We start from the raw sequence: 19,755 nt of genomic DNA on the forward strand, positions 1-19,755 counted from the left end.
TTTATTGACACCCCCCCCCCCCAAGACGGCGCGAGAAGGTGGCGGGAGGGGGGGAGGTCCGCACGTGTTTGGTGAAACTTTATTGGTTGCCCGTCTTTCTTGCCAACTACGAGGCGACGTTTGCAGCGGTAAGGTAGCCATTCTCCATCCACTGCTGGAGGAAGGTCAACCACCACCACCACCACCCCCAGCGCTGTGAGGCGCTCTAATAGCGTCCACCACTGCTCCCGACTTTACGAACTGACCCCCCCCCCCCCTACTACTCCACCATCCCCACCGCCGCCGCCGTCGTCGCTCCGTCTCCGCGGGGTCGTCCTCTGCGCGGTAAGAACGGCAGCGGTGTGGATTGAGTGCAGCAGTAACATCGCCTCGGCGCTCCACGTCGTCGTGGACATCACGCGGGGGGGAACTCGGTTGGCTACGTACGGTGCGAAAGAAGTTCAACACACATGCGGCATTTGGGTGACCCCTTTCGGCGGAGTTCATTCACCCCCACCCCTCCCCCGGGTCCCAGTCCTACCCCGGAGAGATCCCCTTACAGACGGGTGCCCTGGGGGGTGGGTGGGGGTCTCCCTGAGGGGGTTAGGGGACCGCAGAGGACGCGGGGTCCAGGGGTCGCCACGGGTGCAAAGGCCCTCCTCACTCACTCACTCGTGTCATGTGAAATGTAACGGTGAGGTAAAGGTAACGCGAATTCCCCATCGGGTAACGATGACCCATGTGGGTAACGCGTGTAATGCAGTGTGCCTGGCATTACCCTAACATTAGACTTTCACACCGTGGTAACGTCGGTTAACACCGGGTAGCGCGAGGCGCCACCGTGTGGTAACTTGAGTTTACTGTGCCGCGTGGTGACGTGGGTTTAGGGGACAGGACTCTGGGTCACCTTCCCGCCACTCCACCCCCCCCACCCCTCCTGCCCCGCCCCTTATCCCCCACCCCTCCTTTCCCCCCCCCCCTCCTGCCCCCCCCCCTTCCCCACCTGCCCCCCCTTTCTCCCCCATCGCTCCTGCCCCCCCGCTCCCACACCCGTCCGGCCCCCCCTCCTCTCCCCCACCCCTCCTGCCCCCCCCTTCTCCCCCACTCCTCCGGCCCCCCACTTAACCTGCCCCCTCTTGCCCACCCATCCTGCCCCCCTACCCCTCCTGCCCCCCCTTCTCCCCCATCCCTTCTGCCCCCCTTCTCCCACACCCCTCCTACCCCCCCTTATCCCACCCCCCTCCTACCCCCTCTCTCCCCCATCCCTCCTGCCCCCCCCCTCTCCCCCATCCCTCCTGCCCCCCTCTCTCCCCCACCCCTCCTGCCCCCCCCTTCTTCCCCACTCCTCCTGCCCCCCCTTCTCCCCCACCCCTCCTGCCCCCCCTTCTCCCCCACCCCTCCGGCCCCCTCCCACTTAACCTGCCCCCTCTTGCCCACCCATCCTGCCCCCCCACCCCTCCTGCCTCCCCCTTCTCCCCCATCCCTCCTGCCCCCCTTCTCCCACCCCCCTCCTACCCCCTCTCTCCCCCATCCCTCCTGCCCCCCCCTTCTCCCCCACCCCTTAGCCCCCCCCCCACTTAACCTGCCCCCTCTTGCCCCCCCCCACTTCTCCTGCCCCCCTCTTGCCCCCACCCCTCCTGCCCCCCCCCCATTTCTCTTGCCCCCACCCCTTCTGCCCTTGTCTGCCTCTCGTTATGAGTTTTGGCCCTGGTCCGCTCCTAAACGTTGCCATCCGTCTCCATTAGGGGGCATAATGACGGTCGCGCCGGGTGGTTTCAGGGGCTTGGAACCTGATCTCGCAGGGAGCCCGGTCTGGGGGAGGGAGACTAGTGACGGTTCGATCCCAGGACAGGGCGGATGGACAAACACTTGCCGTGCAGAGGAGTCAACCCTCTACCGAAGACTATTCGATCGTCACGATTCTGGGTTCTGGGCTTCCAAGTCCAGATTAATAACAAAAGCAAGCGTCGTCGTAGTGGAGATTTCGATTTAAAGCTTTCGTGACTGCAGGGATTCATCTTCTTGGTTCTTTCAGTAAAGTCACGTAGAAGGGAAATAATAAAAATAAAACATAATAAAATAATTCTCACGACGTTTCGGCCACAACGCAAGCAGCCGTCCTCATGTGAAGAACAGACACTTGTCTTCCCGACAGACCTGTTCTTCACCTGAGGACGGCTACTTGCTGCTTGCGTTGTGGCCGAAACGTCGTGAGAATTATTTAATATTTTTATTATTATTTTATTATTTCCCTTCTACGTGACTTTACCGAAAGAACATATTTCGTTGCTTCCTCTTGGTGCCTTTCACGCGACGGTCAGTGGTATAGTGTATAGCATATTGTATAATAATAAATAGTATTAAAGTGTAATGTTTTAATACAATGTATAAGGTAATATATAGTATCGTAATTGCATGGTGAATATACAGCAGTGTGGTATACAGTTGGGTGGGTAGAATAATACATAGTGTAATATTACAATGTATAGTCTAAAAACATATTAGTTGCTGCGGCGCCATATTATTAACATTCTTTTCCTTTATTAATTCTAACCTTACTCCCTCCATTTGATACTGCTAATCCTGCATAATGCATGGGCATAATGACTTTCAACCCCCTCGCCAATATGTTTTATTTTTATTATTGTATTACTTCCCTTCTACGTGACTTTACCGAAAGAACCAAGAAGATGAATCCCTGCAGTCACGAAAGCTTTAAATCGAAAATGAAGAAGGTAGTGGAGATTATACGTGTTAACAAAGTCAGCAGGCAATACGCCTTTTCATTCACATCGCTCGCCTACCACGTGTTTAGTACGTCTTACTAATCCCATCAGCCACTCGGTGGTCTTGCTTCTCTGCGAGTGCATAAACTTAATTTGGAGCTTTCGTGACTGCAGGAATTACTCTTTGGTTCTTTCGATAAAGTCACGTATAAAGAGAAAATAATACATTAAATACTAGCATACGACGTTTCGATTACAACACAAACAATCATCATCAGGTATAAATGAAATAGAAACACAAATCTAGTATACTTAGAAATGGAATGTAATACAACAGAGAGTCGGATAAAATAACAGTCAACACCCTACCTGGTTGATTACATTCTTCCTGAGAATGCTATATGTTTCTGGTTCTGTGTTTTATCTCTCTCTCAAATTTAGCTCTGTTGTATTACATTCCATTTCTAAGTATACTAGATTTGTGTTTCTATTTCATTTATACCTGATGATGATTGCTTGTGTTGCAATCGAAACGTCGTATGCTAGTATTTCATTTATTATTTTATTTTTATACGTGACTTTACCGAAAGAACCAAAGAGTAGTGCATAATCTCATCAGCGTTGGTACGATACAAGCGAAAACTATGGGACCGGTTTCCACATTCGGCAGTCAGGCTTGTTTGAACCAATGCTGGTGAACTTTCCAGCTGTTCTAGGCAAAGTCTATCTGTCAGATATGGGTCCGAGTGCTAGGGGCCGTCCATAAATGACGTCACGCGATTTTGGACGATTTTTGACCCCGCCCCCTCGTCACACGGCGTCACAAAAAGTCAGACCCCCCCCTCAAATATGACGTCACAAAGCTCTGCCCCCTCCCCCCAAAAGCATATTTCCATTTTGAAAATAAAACATGCTTTAAATCGCTTTAAACTATCGTCATTGTAGTGCGTATTTAATGTGGCGCTGCACTCTGATGTTGTCGGCGAAAACACGTATTAAAAAGGAGGCATTGGAACGCTGAAATTTAGCATAAAATTCACTTGAAAATATTCATCGTCTAACTAAAACTGCAGATGTTCAGAATATTATTTTGAAATTCTCTTATAATTATATATTAAAAGTAATTATAACTATAAAAAATACTTGAAACTTTGTAGTAGAATTAAGCAAAATGGAATGAATAGCCCTGGTAGAATCATTAAAATCAAAATGTTGAATAACTCAATTTATGCTTTTCCATTCTCATGGCCCAAATTTGACAGTTTTAAAACATTATGAAATTTTACACGTAGGCGTTTGCGAGCAATTTTATTCATAATAAAGGTTAGTAGGTTAAACGTTGAGTTTTATAAGGGCACCACGGGGTGACCAGCCCCTCCCCACCCAGCCCCACCCTCCCCATCCAGCCCCTCCCCACCCTCCCCACCCAGCCCCTCCCTACCCTCCCCACCCAGCCCCACCCTACTCACCCAGCTCCTCCCCACCCAGCCCATCCCTCCCCACCCAGCCCCTCCCTGCACGACGGACACAATAATCCCCTGTGGGCTGGTGTAACCAGGAGGTTCCTACCAGTATAACACACTCCCATTCCTGAATATTTTGCTCGGACGCGGCCTAAATGGTAAAATAACACAAAGCATTTACTGAAAGGAAACGCACACTGATGCCTATCTGAATGCAGATTCGCATCATCACCCCGCACAGAAATCCTCTCTCATCAATATGCCAGTACATCGGGCTAAACAGTGTCAGATGGTGAAAGTCTAGGAGAGAGATTAAACATGTCAAAGAAGCGCTATGATTAAATGGCTACAATAGTGCTCAAATTAACAGAGCATTGAATGCCAAACCAAGATTGAACAGCAATACTGCTGAAAGTGATCAGGTTATTAAAACAATTAAAATATCATATATTGCGGGAGTAACTGACAAATTAGGTAGAGTTTTGGAAGAAAAAAAATCTCATTAAGATTTGACACGGTACACAAAATTCAAAAACTAGTATCTTGTACTAAAGATGAATTTCGTAAGTTATCAACAGAAGGTGTGTATCGGATTAATTGCGTATGTGGCAGATGCGGTACACAAAATTCAAAAACCAGTGTCTTGTACTAAAGATGAATTGCGTAAGTTAACAACAGAAGGTGTGTTTCGGATTAATTGCGTATCTGGCAGATGCTATAAGATTAGCATTAGACTGAAAGAACACCAAATAAATATTAAATACTCTCAAACACAACTGTCAGCAGTTGCAGAACATGCTTGCCAACAAGGAGACTCAATTGATTTTGATAACGTTGAAGTGTTGTGTAAAACTAATTATTACTGGCCGAGGCTAATTCGTGAATGCATTGAAATTGGGAGATATACATTAACCGCTCTGATAGCTACAGGCTTATTGCGGCCTGGAAACGTATTATTAACTAATACATCTTAACTACAATTCCTTATAGAGTAAACATACGAATGAATTAATTACTAATATATTATATAATTACAATACCCCCCTCTTCCGCCTTTGATCTCTGCACCTGATAGGTTCAGTGATGACATCGTCCTGCTGTTCTGTTTAAGACCGGAAGCAGGTGGATTATTTCACTATTCTGGCAAATCGCCCGATGGTGCTGGATGTAATTACCAGCAAAACGTCGTATTCAGATTGTAAATGTTGTGGATTTACTCTCCAACACACCGGTGGGCTGAAGTAGTAAACTAATTGGCGCGTTGTTTCCGTGACGAACCTTACTGGCTGTGTCGGGTGGTGGAGAGTTACGACACATTTATACTTACGCGATATAACCCAAAGATCTTGATTATTAATTACGAAATTTGAAACATTTATTAACTGCAATAACAAGTAGCAACATCGCAGTCTACTGGCAGACCAACACATATCCGCTTGCGGGTCTGTGCCGTCTTTAATTTGTGCTGCCCAGGGACGGCTACCAATGAATAGGTGGACCCCTCGGCCATGTTTCTAACCATCATTGCCTGACGCCGACCCATGTTGCCGTGTTCCTGCCGTGCACTCGTACGTGTGTATGTACGTTGAACTTCTTTCGTACTGCACGTAGCCAACCGTGCTAATCGGAGGTGCGCTCGTGCCAGGCTCGCAATGATCGCGGGGTCCCACACTCAGCTGACGGCGCGGCAGCAGCAGCAGCTGGCGTCGCACATCGTCCGCATGCTGGGCGCGCACCGCCACATCCTGGACGCCTACATCGTGGTACCTACCGCCCGTCCACCTCCACGTCTCCCAAACGGCGCTCGTTTCGATTTAAAGCTTTCGTGACTGCAGGGATTCATCTTCTTGGTTCTTTCGGTAAAGGCCTGTTCTTCACCTGAGGACGGCTGCTTGCGTTGTGGCCGAGACGTCGTGAGAATTGTATTTTATGATGTTTTATTTTTATTATTTTATTATTTCCCTTCTACGTGACTTTACCGAAAGAACCAAGAAGGCGCTCGTTTAGTCGGGGTGGTTTAGTGTAACGGGCGCTTGCCTGCCACGGCGACGGCGGCGGTGGTGGTGGTGGTGTAACGGAGCAGCGCGCTGGACTCGCAATCCAGAGGTCGCCGCCGGTTCTATCTCCCCTGTCCCCCCCCCTCCGGCGCAGCAGCTGAAACGACGCGGCAAGTTTATTCAATTCCACCACCTACCACCACCACTCGCCACCTGTGTCCACCCAGCAGTATAAATGCTTTCAACACAGTCGACCGTCTGGTCACGTGTGGTGGGGTAAAGTGTCGGGGACTCCTACCGCTTCAAAGATGCGAATGATTGCTTTGTGTTAACTGCTAAGGGGGGCCATGTGCTTGGTCGCAGCTCGACTGACTCGTCACGCCTCGCCCTCGAACGCTCGGGCTCAGCTCAGGCTTGAGCCGCTCACCTGCTTTCAACAACTGCGTGAGCGAGCGGCTCGGCCAAGGCTCGGCTCGCAGAAATCCTGAGCGCGGTCCCAGTTAAGCGCAGGGCTACGAGCCACGGCTCGCTTGAGCCAGCCCGAGCCGTGACTAAGAATACGGGCCTAGGTTTTTGTTTGTGTGTCCTCCTGCGCCACGCCGTCCGTCACGCCACCGCCCCCCCCCCCTCGCGCGTCCTGCGGTGTCGCCAGGAATTCTTCACGGAGAACCACTGGGAGAAGCTCCCAGCGCGGTGGCGAGAGGTTCTGGATCAGCTGACGCCGGCCCAGCTGGGCTCCTTGCTGCTGTGCGGGGAGCGGCGCGGGTAAGGGTGGGAGATGGGCCCCCCCCCCCGCAGCTTCGATCGCACGGGGAGCTCCGAGTGATCGTAGACGGCGTGCCCCTGCGGTGTCAAGCGCGGTTCGCCGTGCAGTTCTCCGTGATCTTGTGCGGTTCACCGTGCATCGTGTCGTGTGGTTGCAGGCGTCTTTGTGAAATCCACGTGGTTTCCGAGATTCTGCGTGGTCTGTGGTTATCTGTGGTGTCATGTGATTATCTGTGTGTAGTCGTTCCGTCTGATGCCTTGCGGTGCAGTGTAGTTTATTCGGATCCTAATTGGTCTGCATGGTTCTTTGTGATGTTGCGTCGCATGGAGCTATTTGATTCCCTGTGCTTGTGTGTTTGACTCGCAGATTTTTCTCCGGGTCCTCTGGTGTTTTCCCTCCTCATTTCGAACCGACGTGCGTTCAGAGTATTTGTACACTTTATTTCGCTATCATTTGTGGCCAGGTCGCTTCTGAAAAAGAGCTATATAGCTCAGTGGGCCTTACCTGGTAAAATAAACACAGTTTAATATAAAAATAGTTCACTTTAGATGTCGTGTAGTTATTGGTGGTGTCGTGCGACTGTGGCCCTGTGAAGTTCTACATGGCTCTGTGTGTCACCACGCGTGTCCCCACCCACCCACCCCACCGCCGCGTGTCTCCGCGTCGCTCTGTCGCGCCCAGGCTGCCCACCGTGTGGCCGCTGTCTCTGCTCGCTTTCCGCGCCGCGTGCTCCGCGCTGCGGCTTCCTCGGGTGCCGCGGGGGAGCGTAACGGGGTCTGCGGGAGGCACGGGGCCAACGGGAGGGACCCCGGAGTTCAGGCAGAACCCCTGCCAGAGCGCCTTGCTGCAGCACCTGTACCGCGTGCACGTGAAGCCAAAGAAGCAGCACGAGATCCAGAGGCTGGGCATGGTGAGGAGTGCTACAAAGACAAAAAGATCCACCCGCCGTGTTAGCCTTGACAGGCTGTTGGGAAAAGTGCTATTAGTGAGCACCTATGAAGGCCGGAACGGCACTCGCGGGGTGGATGTCCAACATCATCCGCCTTTGTCTTACCAGTGCGGATGTTTGCACACAACTTCAGGTACCCATTTAAGTCCGAGTTGACCCTGGGGATGCCCGGGACAAAGTTCAGATATTTTTTTTACGTATATTCGCGGGTTGCTGAGTTTGTAGCGCAATGCGCAAACCAATGTCCCGCTGCTCCCCATTCGCGCACAAATATGCACGAGCTGAGGCTGACATGCTTGCATGTGTGTGTGTGTGCGTGTGGCACGGACAGCTGGTGCGTCAGCTGTGCGATGAGGTGGGGTGCGAGGAGGTGGTGGACGTCGGCTCAGGACAGGTGAGCAGTCATCAGCACAAACCCACATCCTCACCAACATCCTCACCAACATCCACATCTTAACCCGCAGCAACATCCACCAGTCGCCACTAAATAACGGTGACGTCACCACGGCACTTGTTAGGTGCCATGGGTTGGCCGACCGAGACGGCTGACAGATGCACCACCTGTGCTCCCCACTGCGCCGTCCACACGCTCGACTTGCGTTGACCCTCACTCAGGGCCCACCCAGGGCTCCTGCCGCCCGCTTGACCCCGCCGCCCGCGTGACCCCGCAGGGCCACCTCTCCCGATTCCTGGGCCTTGGGCTGGGCCTGGGCGTCACGGCCGTGGAGGCCGACCCGGCCCTCGTCTCCGCCGCCGTCCGCCTCGACCGCCAGCTCCTGGCGGCCGCGGCCCGCAAGCACGGGGCCGCCGGCGGCACTGGCGACGCCGCCGCCCCCGTCAGGCCGCCGCGCCACCGGGTGGGCCGGGTGGACGCCGACGCCACCGCCAGTTGGCAGCACTTCGTGGCGCTGCTGCGAGACGCGCCGGGCCCAGGGAGCGGCGACACGGGCGGTCCGATCTGTGGCGATCCGGAGGAAGGGCTCCCCGGAAGAGCTGATGGGGGGGCGGCAGCGGCGGTGACTTCGGTGGCCACCGACGGGCCGATCGACGGGCCGGTATGTGGGCCAGCGGACGGGCCCGGCGTGGTGCTCACGGGGCTGCATGCGTGCGGGGACCTGAGCGCCGCGCTGCTCCGTCTGTTCGTACGCTGCCCGTGCGTCCGCGCCGTCACCTCGGTCGCCTGCTGCTACATGAAGCTGTCGACGTGCGAGCAGCAGCAGCAGCAGCAGCAGCCGGGCGACCCGGCTTGGACGCCCGCGCGTGGTGAGCACCACGGTGACTCGTTTCCGCTCGCAAGGGCCCACGTCGGTGTTGTCTGATCACTAGAATGTGAGAGGAGAGATGACTACAGTTGGGGAGGCCTTGATCCGTTCATCCAGCAGCGGATAGATCGTGGCCGACGACGCACTCCCACAGTTTCACGAGCCCCCCCCCCCCCCCCCCGTTGCTCCGTACGTGCAAATGCCCCCCTCTCCTTAAACTGAGTCACCAAAAATAAGAGGCATTAAAACAAAATACAAGGACAGCAATTACAAAATGAGAGCAGCACAACTGAGTTGCAGGAGAAATAAAAACACTGCACATAACATAAGTTGACTTTGTCAAATGACTTTTGAACTATTCAAAGTAAAACTAAGTCAGATAAAACATCACACCAAATTAAGGTAGTGATTGTCTAGTTACCGCAGCCCTTGCGAGAGGTATGCTAGACTACTAAAACTATTTTTATTTTGCCAGGTATGGCCCACTGAGCTAGTAGATCTTTTTAAGAAGCAATCTGGCCACAACTGATAGCTCAACGAAGTGGCTTATCATCTTGTGGAAATGTATAGCAGCCAAATACTCTGAACGCGTGATGTTGATTCTAAATGCGGAGGGAAAAACTGGAGGACCCGGAGAAAAATCCACGCGACCACGGCGAGAGAGAGAGACACCGCAAACTCCAAATATACAGCAGCAGGCATCAGGGTTGGGAACGAACTCACGACCTCCTGCATACCAGGTGATGTAGTTAACATCTTGCCACCGTTGCACGTCACACCTCGCGCCCCCCTTCTCTGCAGAACCCGGTTACCCCATGAGCTCGTGGCTGGCGGCCCTGCCGGGCCACGACCTGCCGTACCGCTGGCGCGAGCTGGCGTGCCACGGGCTGGAGGATCACGCCGAGCGGCTCACCGCCAGCGACGACGGCGCTGCCGCCACCGCCCTGCGGATCCACGCACACCGCGCCGCCCTCGAGATCCTGATCCGCGATCGGCGGCGTGACTTGTCTCGCGCGCCGGTGCGTCCCATCAAACACGCGCACCGCCTGGAGTTCAGCGAGTACGTGGGGGGTGGGGTGGGCATGGGGGGAGGGGGTAGGGGGTCGCACGGTTGGGTGGGGGAGGGTCACCTGCTGAGCTTGAGCAAGTACAATCACTTTTTACCAGTAAGTGGCGGTGACGTCGCCGCCACGACGCCTGTGCCAAGCTTGGTGCGCCTTGAGGCCACGTGAAGTGTCGAAGGCTCACTGCTGGCTGGTCACGGGACAGACCCAGGTGCCACGGGTTGACTGACCGAGACGGCCGGCAGATGCACCACCAGCTCTGCTCTCTACTGCGCCACCTCGCTGCATTCTATCCGACCTGCGCCCCGCTCGTCGTTGCGAGCGCCGCTCCACTGCCCTCCGTTGTTGCTGGAGGGCGACTGCGGTTACCGGCGCTACGTGTGCCCAGTTGCTCACCGCGGCCTCTTCCCCCCCCCCCCCAGGTACGCGGCGCTGGGCCTCGCGCGGCTGGGTTTGGCGCCGCTGGGGACGGGCGACGGCGAGCGCGTGCGGGCGGCGCTGGGCCAGCAGGGCCGGACCCTCGCCTTCTTCACGCTGGCGCTGGCGCTGGCGCCGCTGGTCGAGTCGCTCGTGCTGCTCGACCGCTCGCTCTACCTGCACGAGCAGGGTGCGGACACTCGCCTCCCTGCACTCTCCTCCCTGCACTTTCCTCCCTGCACTCTCCTCCCTGCACTGTCCTCCCTGCACCCGCACAACGCTCTCCCTGCACGCCGCTGCTGCACCCTGCACGAGACCAGGAGGGGGCGCCAGGCGACGGGAGTTCACGGTTGCGTAACGGAGCGGTGACGCGCTGACTCAGGCTTGGTAACAACAACAACGCAGCTCACGCCACAGGCCCGTACACGCACGCGTCCGCGTCCAAGTTGATCTGTCCCGCGGTGGCGAGCGGTAGCGCCGCGAATCCGGCGACCCTGGATTCGATGCCCCGCTCGCGACCGATAGCCGTGGTGAAGGTATTTTGGAGCTGCCTCCGGTACTCTCCCTAGCCGTCGATTCAGCCTGAACCACCGTGTACCTGGTGCGGTGCGAAAACATCGCCACTGAGGGAGACAAAGGCAGCGGGGCGTGGTGTTGGCCACCCGCCCACTCGTGTGCGGTGCCGGCTTTTCATCGGTGTCTTACTTGCCATCGATACTTTCCGAAACACACTTTTTTTTTTAATCAGACCCTATACGGGAGATCTTTGCGCCCTCTCAGCGTATTTTGTCTCCGATCTCTGCCCTATGTCCTCCTCCCCCATTGCAGGCTTTGAGAGCTTCCTGGTGCCGCTGTTTGACCCCACGCTGTCCCCTCGGAACTGCGTCCTCGTCTCACTGAAGAGGTCGCCGAGCGACACCTGACCTCGCCCCCCCCCCCACGCTGCCCTCCTGTGGGAAGAGGAACACCCCCCCCCCTCCTCGACCGAGGTGGTACACCCCCACGCGCCCGCCCACGTGGTACATCCCTACCACCGAGCCTGCGTGAAGCCAGGCTGGGCTGACGTCTGCACGTTCTCCCCACAGGGGTGGTGCAGGGTCGCAGATCTCGCGCCTGCAGCGGAGCGCCCGCCACCCTCCGCACGACGACCGGCAGCCCTGGAGGGATTCGGAGATGCCCCCCCCCCCTCCCCAATCGAGCCAGGAACAATGGATGCTTCCGCGTTAGTCCCACATGGCACCCGGCGTCACGTGGCACAAGCCTACCCTGGTGCACACGCTTCAACGCAAATGCAAACCCCTCACCCTTGCAGCCTGCACGGCACTGTTGGGACAAGTGCTGTTTGCGAGCGTCTATTGGGAGCGGCGCGGCGCTCGTGGGGGCGGGGTGGGTGACACCACGACACCACGCCAGGCCGCCTTGGCCGAGTCGACCCAGGGGAGGCCCTGGGACCGGTTGAGGCATCGCTCGCTCCCGACGTTAGCCGTCACAGCGCGGGTGTTGCCGGGTTCGTAGCGCTTTGGCGCTAACCACTGCGCCGCCGCTCCCCGACACCCCAACACCCACACCTCCCCATGCGCACGGGGGTGGGGGGGGGGCTGTCCCCATTGGCCACCACTTGTCAACAGCACCGACCGGTTCTGCGCGAAAATCAACTCACCTGGCCCCCCCCCCACCGCTCACCACCATCCCCACAAACCGGACTTTCCTGTGCGTGCCCAGCCGGCCGTGAGAAGAGACCGGACACCGCAGGATGGCCCCTGGCAGTCCCCACGTTTACCGCAGCGGTGGTGACGGTGACGGTGACGCCACCGACGGCGATGACTGTTGTGACGATGACGACGATGGTGACGATGACAGTGATGAAGACAATGCCGACAGTCGTGACAGTGGCAACGATGTGACTATGGCGGTTGTGCCGCGCACCTCTCCGACGCGTCATCGGTTTGTTGGGGACTCGATGCCCGACGTCTCGTTGCACCCACTTTGAGCTCTGCAGTTCCTGAACAGCGCACGGCAATACCGGCCCCCTGCCCCCCCAAAACAAAACACGGTGGGGGATCGGCACAGCAACAACCCGAGGACGCTGCCGGCACGTGGGGCGAAACGTCGGGCAACACCGTGCGGTCCCTGTTGAACGGCGCAAACTCGGCGGCGTGCGTGCACCCTGCCCACCCCCCCCAATCCCCACGTCGCCTCCCCCCGATCCCCACGTCGCCCCCCCGATCTCCACGTCGCCCCCCCTGATCCCCACGTCGCTCCCCGATGGGGGGGGGCGGGGTGGGGTGGGAGGGGAACGCCTTCGCCCGGGGCGCCGCGCCTGCTCCGTCGCGTTTTCGTTGCGCAGTCCAAACACCAAACACCACCCACGCGCCGCCACGAGAGCGGTGGTTGTGCACGGCACTGTTCGCACGCGGCCGGCCTCACGACGCTCCACATAAACTCGTCCCAACCCGGAAACCGAAACCCTTCGCTGATAAAAACCCTTCGCTGTTAAAACCCTTCGTTGATAAAATCCTTCCCTGATGAAACCCTTCGCTGATGAAACCCTTCGCTGATAAAAACCCTTCGCTGATGAAACCCTTCGCTGATGAAACCCTTGGCTGATAAAACCCTTGGCTGATAAAACCCTTCGCTGATAAAAACCCTTCGCTGATGAAACCCTTCGCTGATAAAACCCTTCGCTGATAAAACCCTTCGCTGATGAAACCCTTCGCTGATGAAACCCTTCGCTGATAAAACCCTTCGCTGATAAAACCCTTCGCTGATAAAACCCTTCGCTGATGAAACCCTTCGCTGATAAAACCCTTCGCTGATGAAACCCTTCGCTGATAAAACCCTTCGCTGATAAAACCCTTCGCTGATGAAACCCTTCGCTGATGAAACCCTTCGCTGATAAAACCCTTCGCTGATGAAACACTTCGCTGATGAAACCCTTAGATGATAAAACCCTTCGCTGATGAAACACTTCGCTGATGAAACCCTTAGATGATAAAACCCTTCGCTGATGAAACACTTCGCTGATGACACCCTTGGCTGATAAAGTCCTCAACAAATAAAACTGACTAAGCATCGTGTTAACCGCGCGGTACCTGCGTTTTGAAGTGTTGCAGTAATCTTCGTGCATTTCAAGGAACGACTTAAAACAATTACGTGGCTAAAATAAAAGTTAACATTTTTCTTATTGATTGTTGTTTTTTACGAAAAGCATTTTTTTTACCCAGCAGGAAGTTGTCCGCGCTGTTGAAAGCTTGCGCAAGGTTCCGGAAAAATATGGAGAGACATGAATCCCTGGCCACCTGCGGCCTACCGAGGGCACGGGTAGCTTGGAGGACAGAGATCGGCCGTTCTCTCGGCCCCCACAGTTCCATGTCCATCTTCTCCCGCAGTTTCACGTCTTTACATTTGACAATGTGATCAGAATTTGACATTGTCAAATGTACTCCGGTCGCCCTAACTTCATGGCATATTGTTTTCCCCATCATTCATTGCCAAGGTGACCTTGCCGTCGGAGATATTTTTAATCGAGGCGCTTAACGCCGTTAAATAATCACTATTAGCATCCGCCACCCTGAGGGAGAGGGGGGAGGGTGGCGTTACAACCGAGCCATTTTTGGGGCCTTCGACTTCAGGGGATGAACGTGCCGCGTGTGGCAACCTCTCATTACACCCCCCCCCCTCCTACCCGGAGCCGCAAATAGACATTTCAATTATCGCTTTTGTCCGCGCGAAGATTCGCGATCGTCCCCGGCAGGTATCGGCCAAGAGCTTTCAGAATCTGTGTCACTTCCCCTTCGTTCGGTCGGGGTCGGCCGTGCTCCGTCGAGATGCAGCCGCGCAAAATTGACGTGGCCCCCCCGCTCTAAGAGCCCCCCCCCCCCGCCCTACTAGACCAGGGTGGTGTATTTGTTGGCCTACTCTTCCACGCCGCCGGTCAGACGCCCTTCGCGAGAGGGGGTGGTGGCTTTGATCGATGTTTTATTTTACGTAAAGGTGTGGGAGACCCGGGGAACCAGACAGGCGAGGCTACTTCTGCTTACCGGGAACTCGCGGCCCATACCTGCAGGGATGGAGGGGCGGGGGGTTAGGTAGGGAGGCAAGGATTGGTTGATCCCCCCCCTGGCTTCCAGCCCACGAGAGAACTGGCTCCCCATGTCGACCAATATTTATCCTGTCCCACATTCCCTCGGCCAGGACTTGGTGTCAAACTGGTTTAGGGCACCTCCCTGAATCTCCCACTCCTCCCTGCATCTCCCACTCCTCCCCTTTATCTCCCACTCCTCCCTGCATCTCCCACTCTTCTCACTCCTCCCTGCATCTCCCACTCCCCCCTGCATCTCCCACTCCTCCCTGCATCTCCCACTCCTCTCACTCCTTCCTGCATCTCCCACTCCTCCCTGCGTCTCCCACTCCTCCCTGCATCTCCCACTCCTCTCACTCCTTCCTGCATCTCCCACTCCTCCCTGCATCTCCCACTCCTCCCTGCATCTCCCACTCTTCTCACTCCTCCCTGCATCTCCCACTCCCCCCTGCATCTCCCACTCCTCCCTGCATCTCCCACTCTTCTCACTCCTCCCTGCATCTCCCACTCCCCCCTGCATCTCCCACTCCTCCCTGCATCTCCCACTCCTCTCACTCCTTCCTGCATCTCCCACTCCTCCCTGCGTCTCCCACTCCTCCCTGCATCTCCCACTCCTCTCACTCCCCCCTGCATCTCCCACTCCTCCCCTGCATCTCCCACTCCTCCCTGCATCTCCCACTCCCTGCATCTCCTACTCCCTGCATCTCCCACTCCTCCCACTCCTCCCTGCATCTCCCACTCCCCCCTGCGTCTCCCTCTCCTCCCTGCATCTCCTACTCCCTGCACCTCCCACTTCTCCCTGCATCTCCCACTCCCCCCTGCGTCTCCCTCTCCCTGCATCTCCCACTCCTCTCTGAATCTCCCTCTCCTCCCTGCATCTCCCACTCCTCCCTGCATCTCCCACTCCTCCCTGCGTCTCCCACTCCCCCCTCCATCTCCCACTCCTCCCACTTCTCCCTGCATCTCCCCCTCCTCCCTGCATCTCCCTCTCCTCCCTGCATCTCCTACTCCTCTCTGAATCTCTCCTCCCTGCACCACCCTGCCAGGCCACGTGGTGTTTGAGAAATTATCAGAAAGGTCACGTGGTGGGCGGGCACGTGGTGGGGGAGTGGGGGGTGGTGAGGAGGAGGAGGCGCCATGGTCTTTTGAAACCACAACACGGCGGCTCCGATAGCATCGCGAGACGACCCCCATGCCCATACGTGCAGCTCATCCCACCACGCCCCTGAATTCCTGTCTCTTCCCCCCCTCTCCTGAGCCCCTACCCCCTACATTCTTACCCCCTGACCCCTTACCGGACAACTGTTTAAAAAGAGCTTCATAGCTCATCGGATTCCTACAAGATGAATAAAGATTATTCTACACACTACCACATAAGCCCCTATATCCATACCCCTCCCTCCTACAGCCCTACCCCCTGACCCCCCAAGATCCCTGACCCCCTGCATTCCCACCCCCATGACCCTCTATATCCTGACCCTCTATACATGTCAACCCTCTCCCTGACGCCCTCCATCGCTCCCGAGGAGGCTTGGTGGGAGGAGCGGGAGGAGGATAATCGCCCTGAACGGGTTGAGGCGAAGCGAGAAGAGGCGTGGGTGGGAGAGTGGGGTGGATGGGTGGGAGGGGTGGGAGGGGTGGGAGGGTGGGTGGGAAGGTAGTGGGCGGGTGGGGGGGTAGTGGGCGGGTGGGGGGGTTAGTGGGCGGGTGGGGGGGTTAGTGGGCGGGGGGGGGGTTAGTGGGCGGGTGGGGGGGGGGTTAGTGGGGGGGGGGTTAGTAGGGGGGGAGTTAGTGGGAGGGTTAGTGAGCGGGTGGGGGGGTTAGTGGGCAGGTAGTGGGGGGTTAGTGGGGGGTGGGGATCTCCGCCCCTCACCCCCCGCCCCTCACCCCCCGCCCACGCTGCGACGCTCGCGTGCAGAGCTGGAGGCGCGCGCCTAGGTGAGCAGCAGCAGCGAGCAGCAGCAACGAGCAGCCCCAGGTATGGAGACAAACAGGTGACCAGGTAAACAAGCAGGTGAGCGGGTTGGTAAACAGGTGAGCGGTAGGAGGAGGTCACCGGGCAGGTAAAGCAGCCAAGGGAAGAGATCAGCGGGGCGCTCCGCAGGTGAGAAGCTGGGCAGGTAAAGGAGGCCATCGACTGGCTTCGGCAGGCCAGGTGAGGAAGCGGGCAGGCAGGCAGGTGAGTTCGCAGGTGAGACGAGACACGGAGCCGCCGCCCGTGCCTCCCCACCCCCCCCTAGTAGGGTGGGGGAAAGGAGAGGGGGGGTATAGGGTGGCGCTCGCAATCAGCCGGCGTGAGGCGAGAGAGACATTGAGAGGGAGAAAGACATTGAGAGGGAGAGAGACATTGAGAGAGAGATAGACATTGAGAGGGAGAGAGACATTGAGAGGGAGAGAGACATTGAGAGAGAGAGAGAGACATTGAGAGGGAGAGAGACATTGAGAGGGAGAGAGACATTGAGAGGGAGAGAGACATTGAGAGGGAGAGAGACATTGAGAGGGAGAGAGACATTGAGAGGGAGAGAGACATTGAGAGAGAGAGACATTGAGAGAGAGAGACATTGAGAGAGAGAGACATTGAGAGGAGAGAGACATTGAGAGGGAGAGAGACATTGAGAGGGAGAGAGACATTGAGAGGGAGAGAGACATTGAGAGGGAGAGAGACATTGAGAGGGAGAGAGACATTGAGAGGGAGAGAGACATTGAGAGAGAGAGACATTGAGAGAGAGAGACATTGAGAGGAGAGAGACATTGAGAGGGAGAGAGACATTGAGAGGGAGAGAGAGACATTGAGAGAGAGAGACATTGAGAGAGAGAGACATTGAGAGGGAGAGAGACATTGAGAGTGAGAGAGAGACATTGAGAGGGAGAGAGACATTGAGAGGGGGAGAGACATTGAGAGAGAGACATTGAGAGGGAGAGAGACATTGAGAGAGACATTGAAAGTCGGAGCCGGCATGAGCGTCGTCTCGCGCGTCAAGATGAGGGCGAGAGACGGGAGCCGGCTTCTCTGGTGGTGGGTGATGGTGGTTGATGGTCGTGCTTGCGATGCTGGTGGTTATGGTGAAGGTGGTGGTATAGTGTTGATGCTGGTGATGCAGGCGGAGACGATGTTTGCCGCGGTGATGGTGGTTGTGATGATGGTGGTTGTGATGGTGGTGGTTCGTGGGGAGCGGTGGCGTTGTGGTTTGCGCGCTGCGCTATTAACCCGACGACCCGAGTTCGATTCCCGCTCACGGCCAACACCGGTGACGATTATTTGAACCGGTGCTGGGCCTTCCCTAGGTCGACTCAGCCTCAAATGAGTACCTGGTGCAGTGTGTAAACATCGCCACTGGGGAGACAAAGGCAGCCGGGCGTGGTGCTGGCTACCCACCCCCTCGTGTGTGCCACAGTGCCGGTAGCCTTCATAGGTACTGCTACTCGCTAACAGCACTTGCCCCTACAGTCTGTTACAGGCTACACGGGGTGTCTTGGCAAGACCAGTCAGTCAAATCGTCTCAGCGACACACACGCGCGCATCTGTACCCAGAGCAACTGGAATCGTGTACATGAGCTGTGTGCGTGTATGCCGAACTTCTTTCGCACCGCACGTGTACCCAGGTGATGCACTCTCGCACGCGCTGGAATTTGTATTAGCAACAAGCAGGCAAAACGGCACGCGTGGTGGTGATGACGGCATCGGTGATAGGATCTTGACTGAAAGCTTTCGTGAGTGCAGGAATTCATATTCTTTGGGTCTTTCGGTAAAAGTCACGTAGATTCATCTTCTTGCTTCTTTCGGTAAAGTCACGGAGAAGGGAAATAATAAAATAATAAAAATAAAACATAATAAAATAATTATCACGACGTTTCGGTCACAACGCAAGCAGCCGTCCTCAGGTGAAGAACAGTTCTGTCGGAACGACAGTCTGAATGAACACCACCACGCTTGGCAACGTCGTGAGAATTATTTTGTTTTTTTATTGTATTATTTCCCTTCTACGTGACTTTACCGAAAGAACCAAGAAGACGAATCCCTGCAGTCACGAAAGCTTTAAATCGAAATTTCACGTAGATTCGTTCGTAACAAAAAACTTCGACAAGTGATCATCGTCATCAGGAAGATGTTGAGATCAAAACGTCGTAGTTTTTTGTTTGTTATTTTCTTTGAACCTATCTACGTGACTTTTACCGAAAGCCCCAAGAATATCGTGGCATCAGGGATGTTTCCGCAACCCCCCCTCCCTACCCCCACGCGATTATCATGGTTTTAAAGAAGTTCCACAACACGGCAGTGATCCCATTGTGAACCCGCCACGAAGATTCGGTTCCTGAAACAACCTCGTGGTCGATAGAGTTCAGGGGGACCAACGGGGGTCATCGGGGGTCAGGGGTCAGACTCGTCGCAGCTGAACTCAGTTGCCCGTTTAGGGGGCGTCCATAAATGACGTCACGTACCTAGAGGGGGGGGGGGTCAAACATTTGTGACGATGTGTGAACGAGGGGGGGGGGGGTCGATTTAAAGCTTTCGTGACTGCATTGATTCATCTTCTTGGTTCTTTCGGTAAAGTCACGTAGAAGGGAAGTAATAAGATAATAAAAATAAAACATAAAAAAATAATTCTCACGACGTTTTGGCCACAACGCAAGCAGCTGTCAGACCTGGTCTTCACCTGAGGACGGCTGCTTGCGTTGCGGCCGAAACGTCGTGAGAATTATTTTTTTATGTTTTATTTTTATTATTTTATTACTTTTCTTCTACGTGACTTTACCGAAAGAACCAAGAAGAGGGGGGGGGGTGAGAAATGTGACGTCACATCAAAATGCGCAACTTTAAATAATATAGACAACTCGTTCTAATTAATTAAATAGACTTCTTAATAAATGTTTTCTCCTACAACATCAGAGTGCATCGCCACATTAAATACGCACTACAACGACAATAGTTTAAAGAGATTTGAAGCATGTTTTGATTTCAAAATGGAAATATGGTTTTGTGGGGGGGGGGCAGAGCTTTGTGACGTCATATTTGAGGGGGCGGTCTGACTTTTTGTGACGCCGTGTGACGA

At 55.4% G+C, this 19,755-nt stretch overlaps 1 protein-coding gene across 5 annotated transcripts; it reads left to right on the forward strand.

Moving 5' to 3' along the window:
• Positions 1–62: 62 nt before the first annotated feature.
• Positions 63–13,807, forward strand: METTL25B (methyltransferase like 25B). Of its 5 annotated transcripts, XM_061563007.1 has the most exons (10): positions 63–324; positions 5,814–5,931; positions 6,818–6,930; positions 7,613–7,841; positions 8,212–8,274; positions 8,552–9,143; positions 9,944–10,202; positions 10,629–10,813; positions 11,452–11,612; positions 11,709–13,807. In XM_061563007.1, the coding sequence occupies exons 2-9, from the start codon at positions 5,821–5,823 to the stop codon at positions 11,544–11,546; spliced, it is 1,647 nt and encodes a 548-aa protein (XP_061418991.1). In that variant the 5' UTR covers positions 63–324; positions 5,814–5,820; the 3' UTR covers positions 11,547–11,612; positions 11,709–13,807. The 5 variants fall into 5 exon arrangements, with proteins under 5 accessions (XP_061418991.1, XP_061419078.1, XP_061418811.1 ...); XM_061563094.1 differs by lacking the exon at positions 11,709–13,807 and having other exon boundaries at positions 9,944–10,161; positions 11,452–11,593; XM_061562827.1 differs by lacking the exon at positions 11,709–13,807 and having other exon boundaries at positions 10,629–11,159; positions 11,452–11,585.
• The last annotated feature ends 5,948 nt before the right edge of the window (positions 13,808–19,755 follow it).

This window comes from Lethenteron reissneri, chromosome 1 (genome assembly GCF_015708825.2).
Source record: "Lethenteron reissneri isolate LAM-NWPU_2019-01 chromosome 1, ASM1570882v1, whole genome shotgun sequence".
In the NCBI taxonomy this organism is placed as follows: domain Eukaryota; kingdom Metazoa; phylum Chordata; class Hyperoartia; order Petromyzontiformes; family Petromyzontidae; genus Lethenteron; species Lethenteron reissneri.

Bases quoted from the DNA above. Each gene is read 5' to 3' on its own strand.
- METTL25B (XM_061562827.1), top strand. From the start codon at position 5,821: ATGATCGCGGGGTCCCACACTCAGCTGACGGCGCGGCAGCAGCAGCAG. The intron at 8,275-8,551 runs GTGAGCAGTCAT...GTGACCCCGCAG, and splicing joins TGGACGTCGGCTCAGGACAG to GGCCACCTCTCCCGATTCCT. The intron at 10,203-10,628 runs GTACGTGGGGGG...CCCCCCCCCCAG, and splicing joins CACCGCCTGGAGTTCAGCGA to GTACGCGGCGCTGGGCCTCG.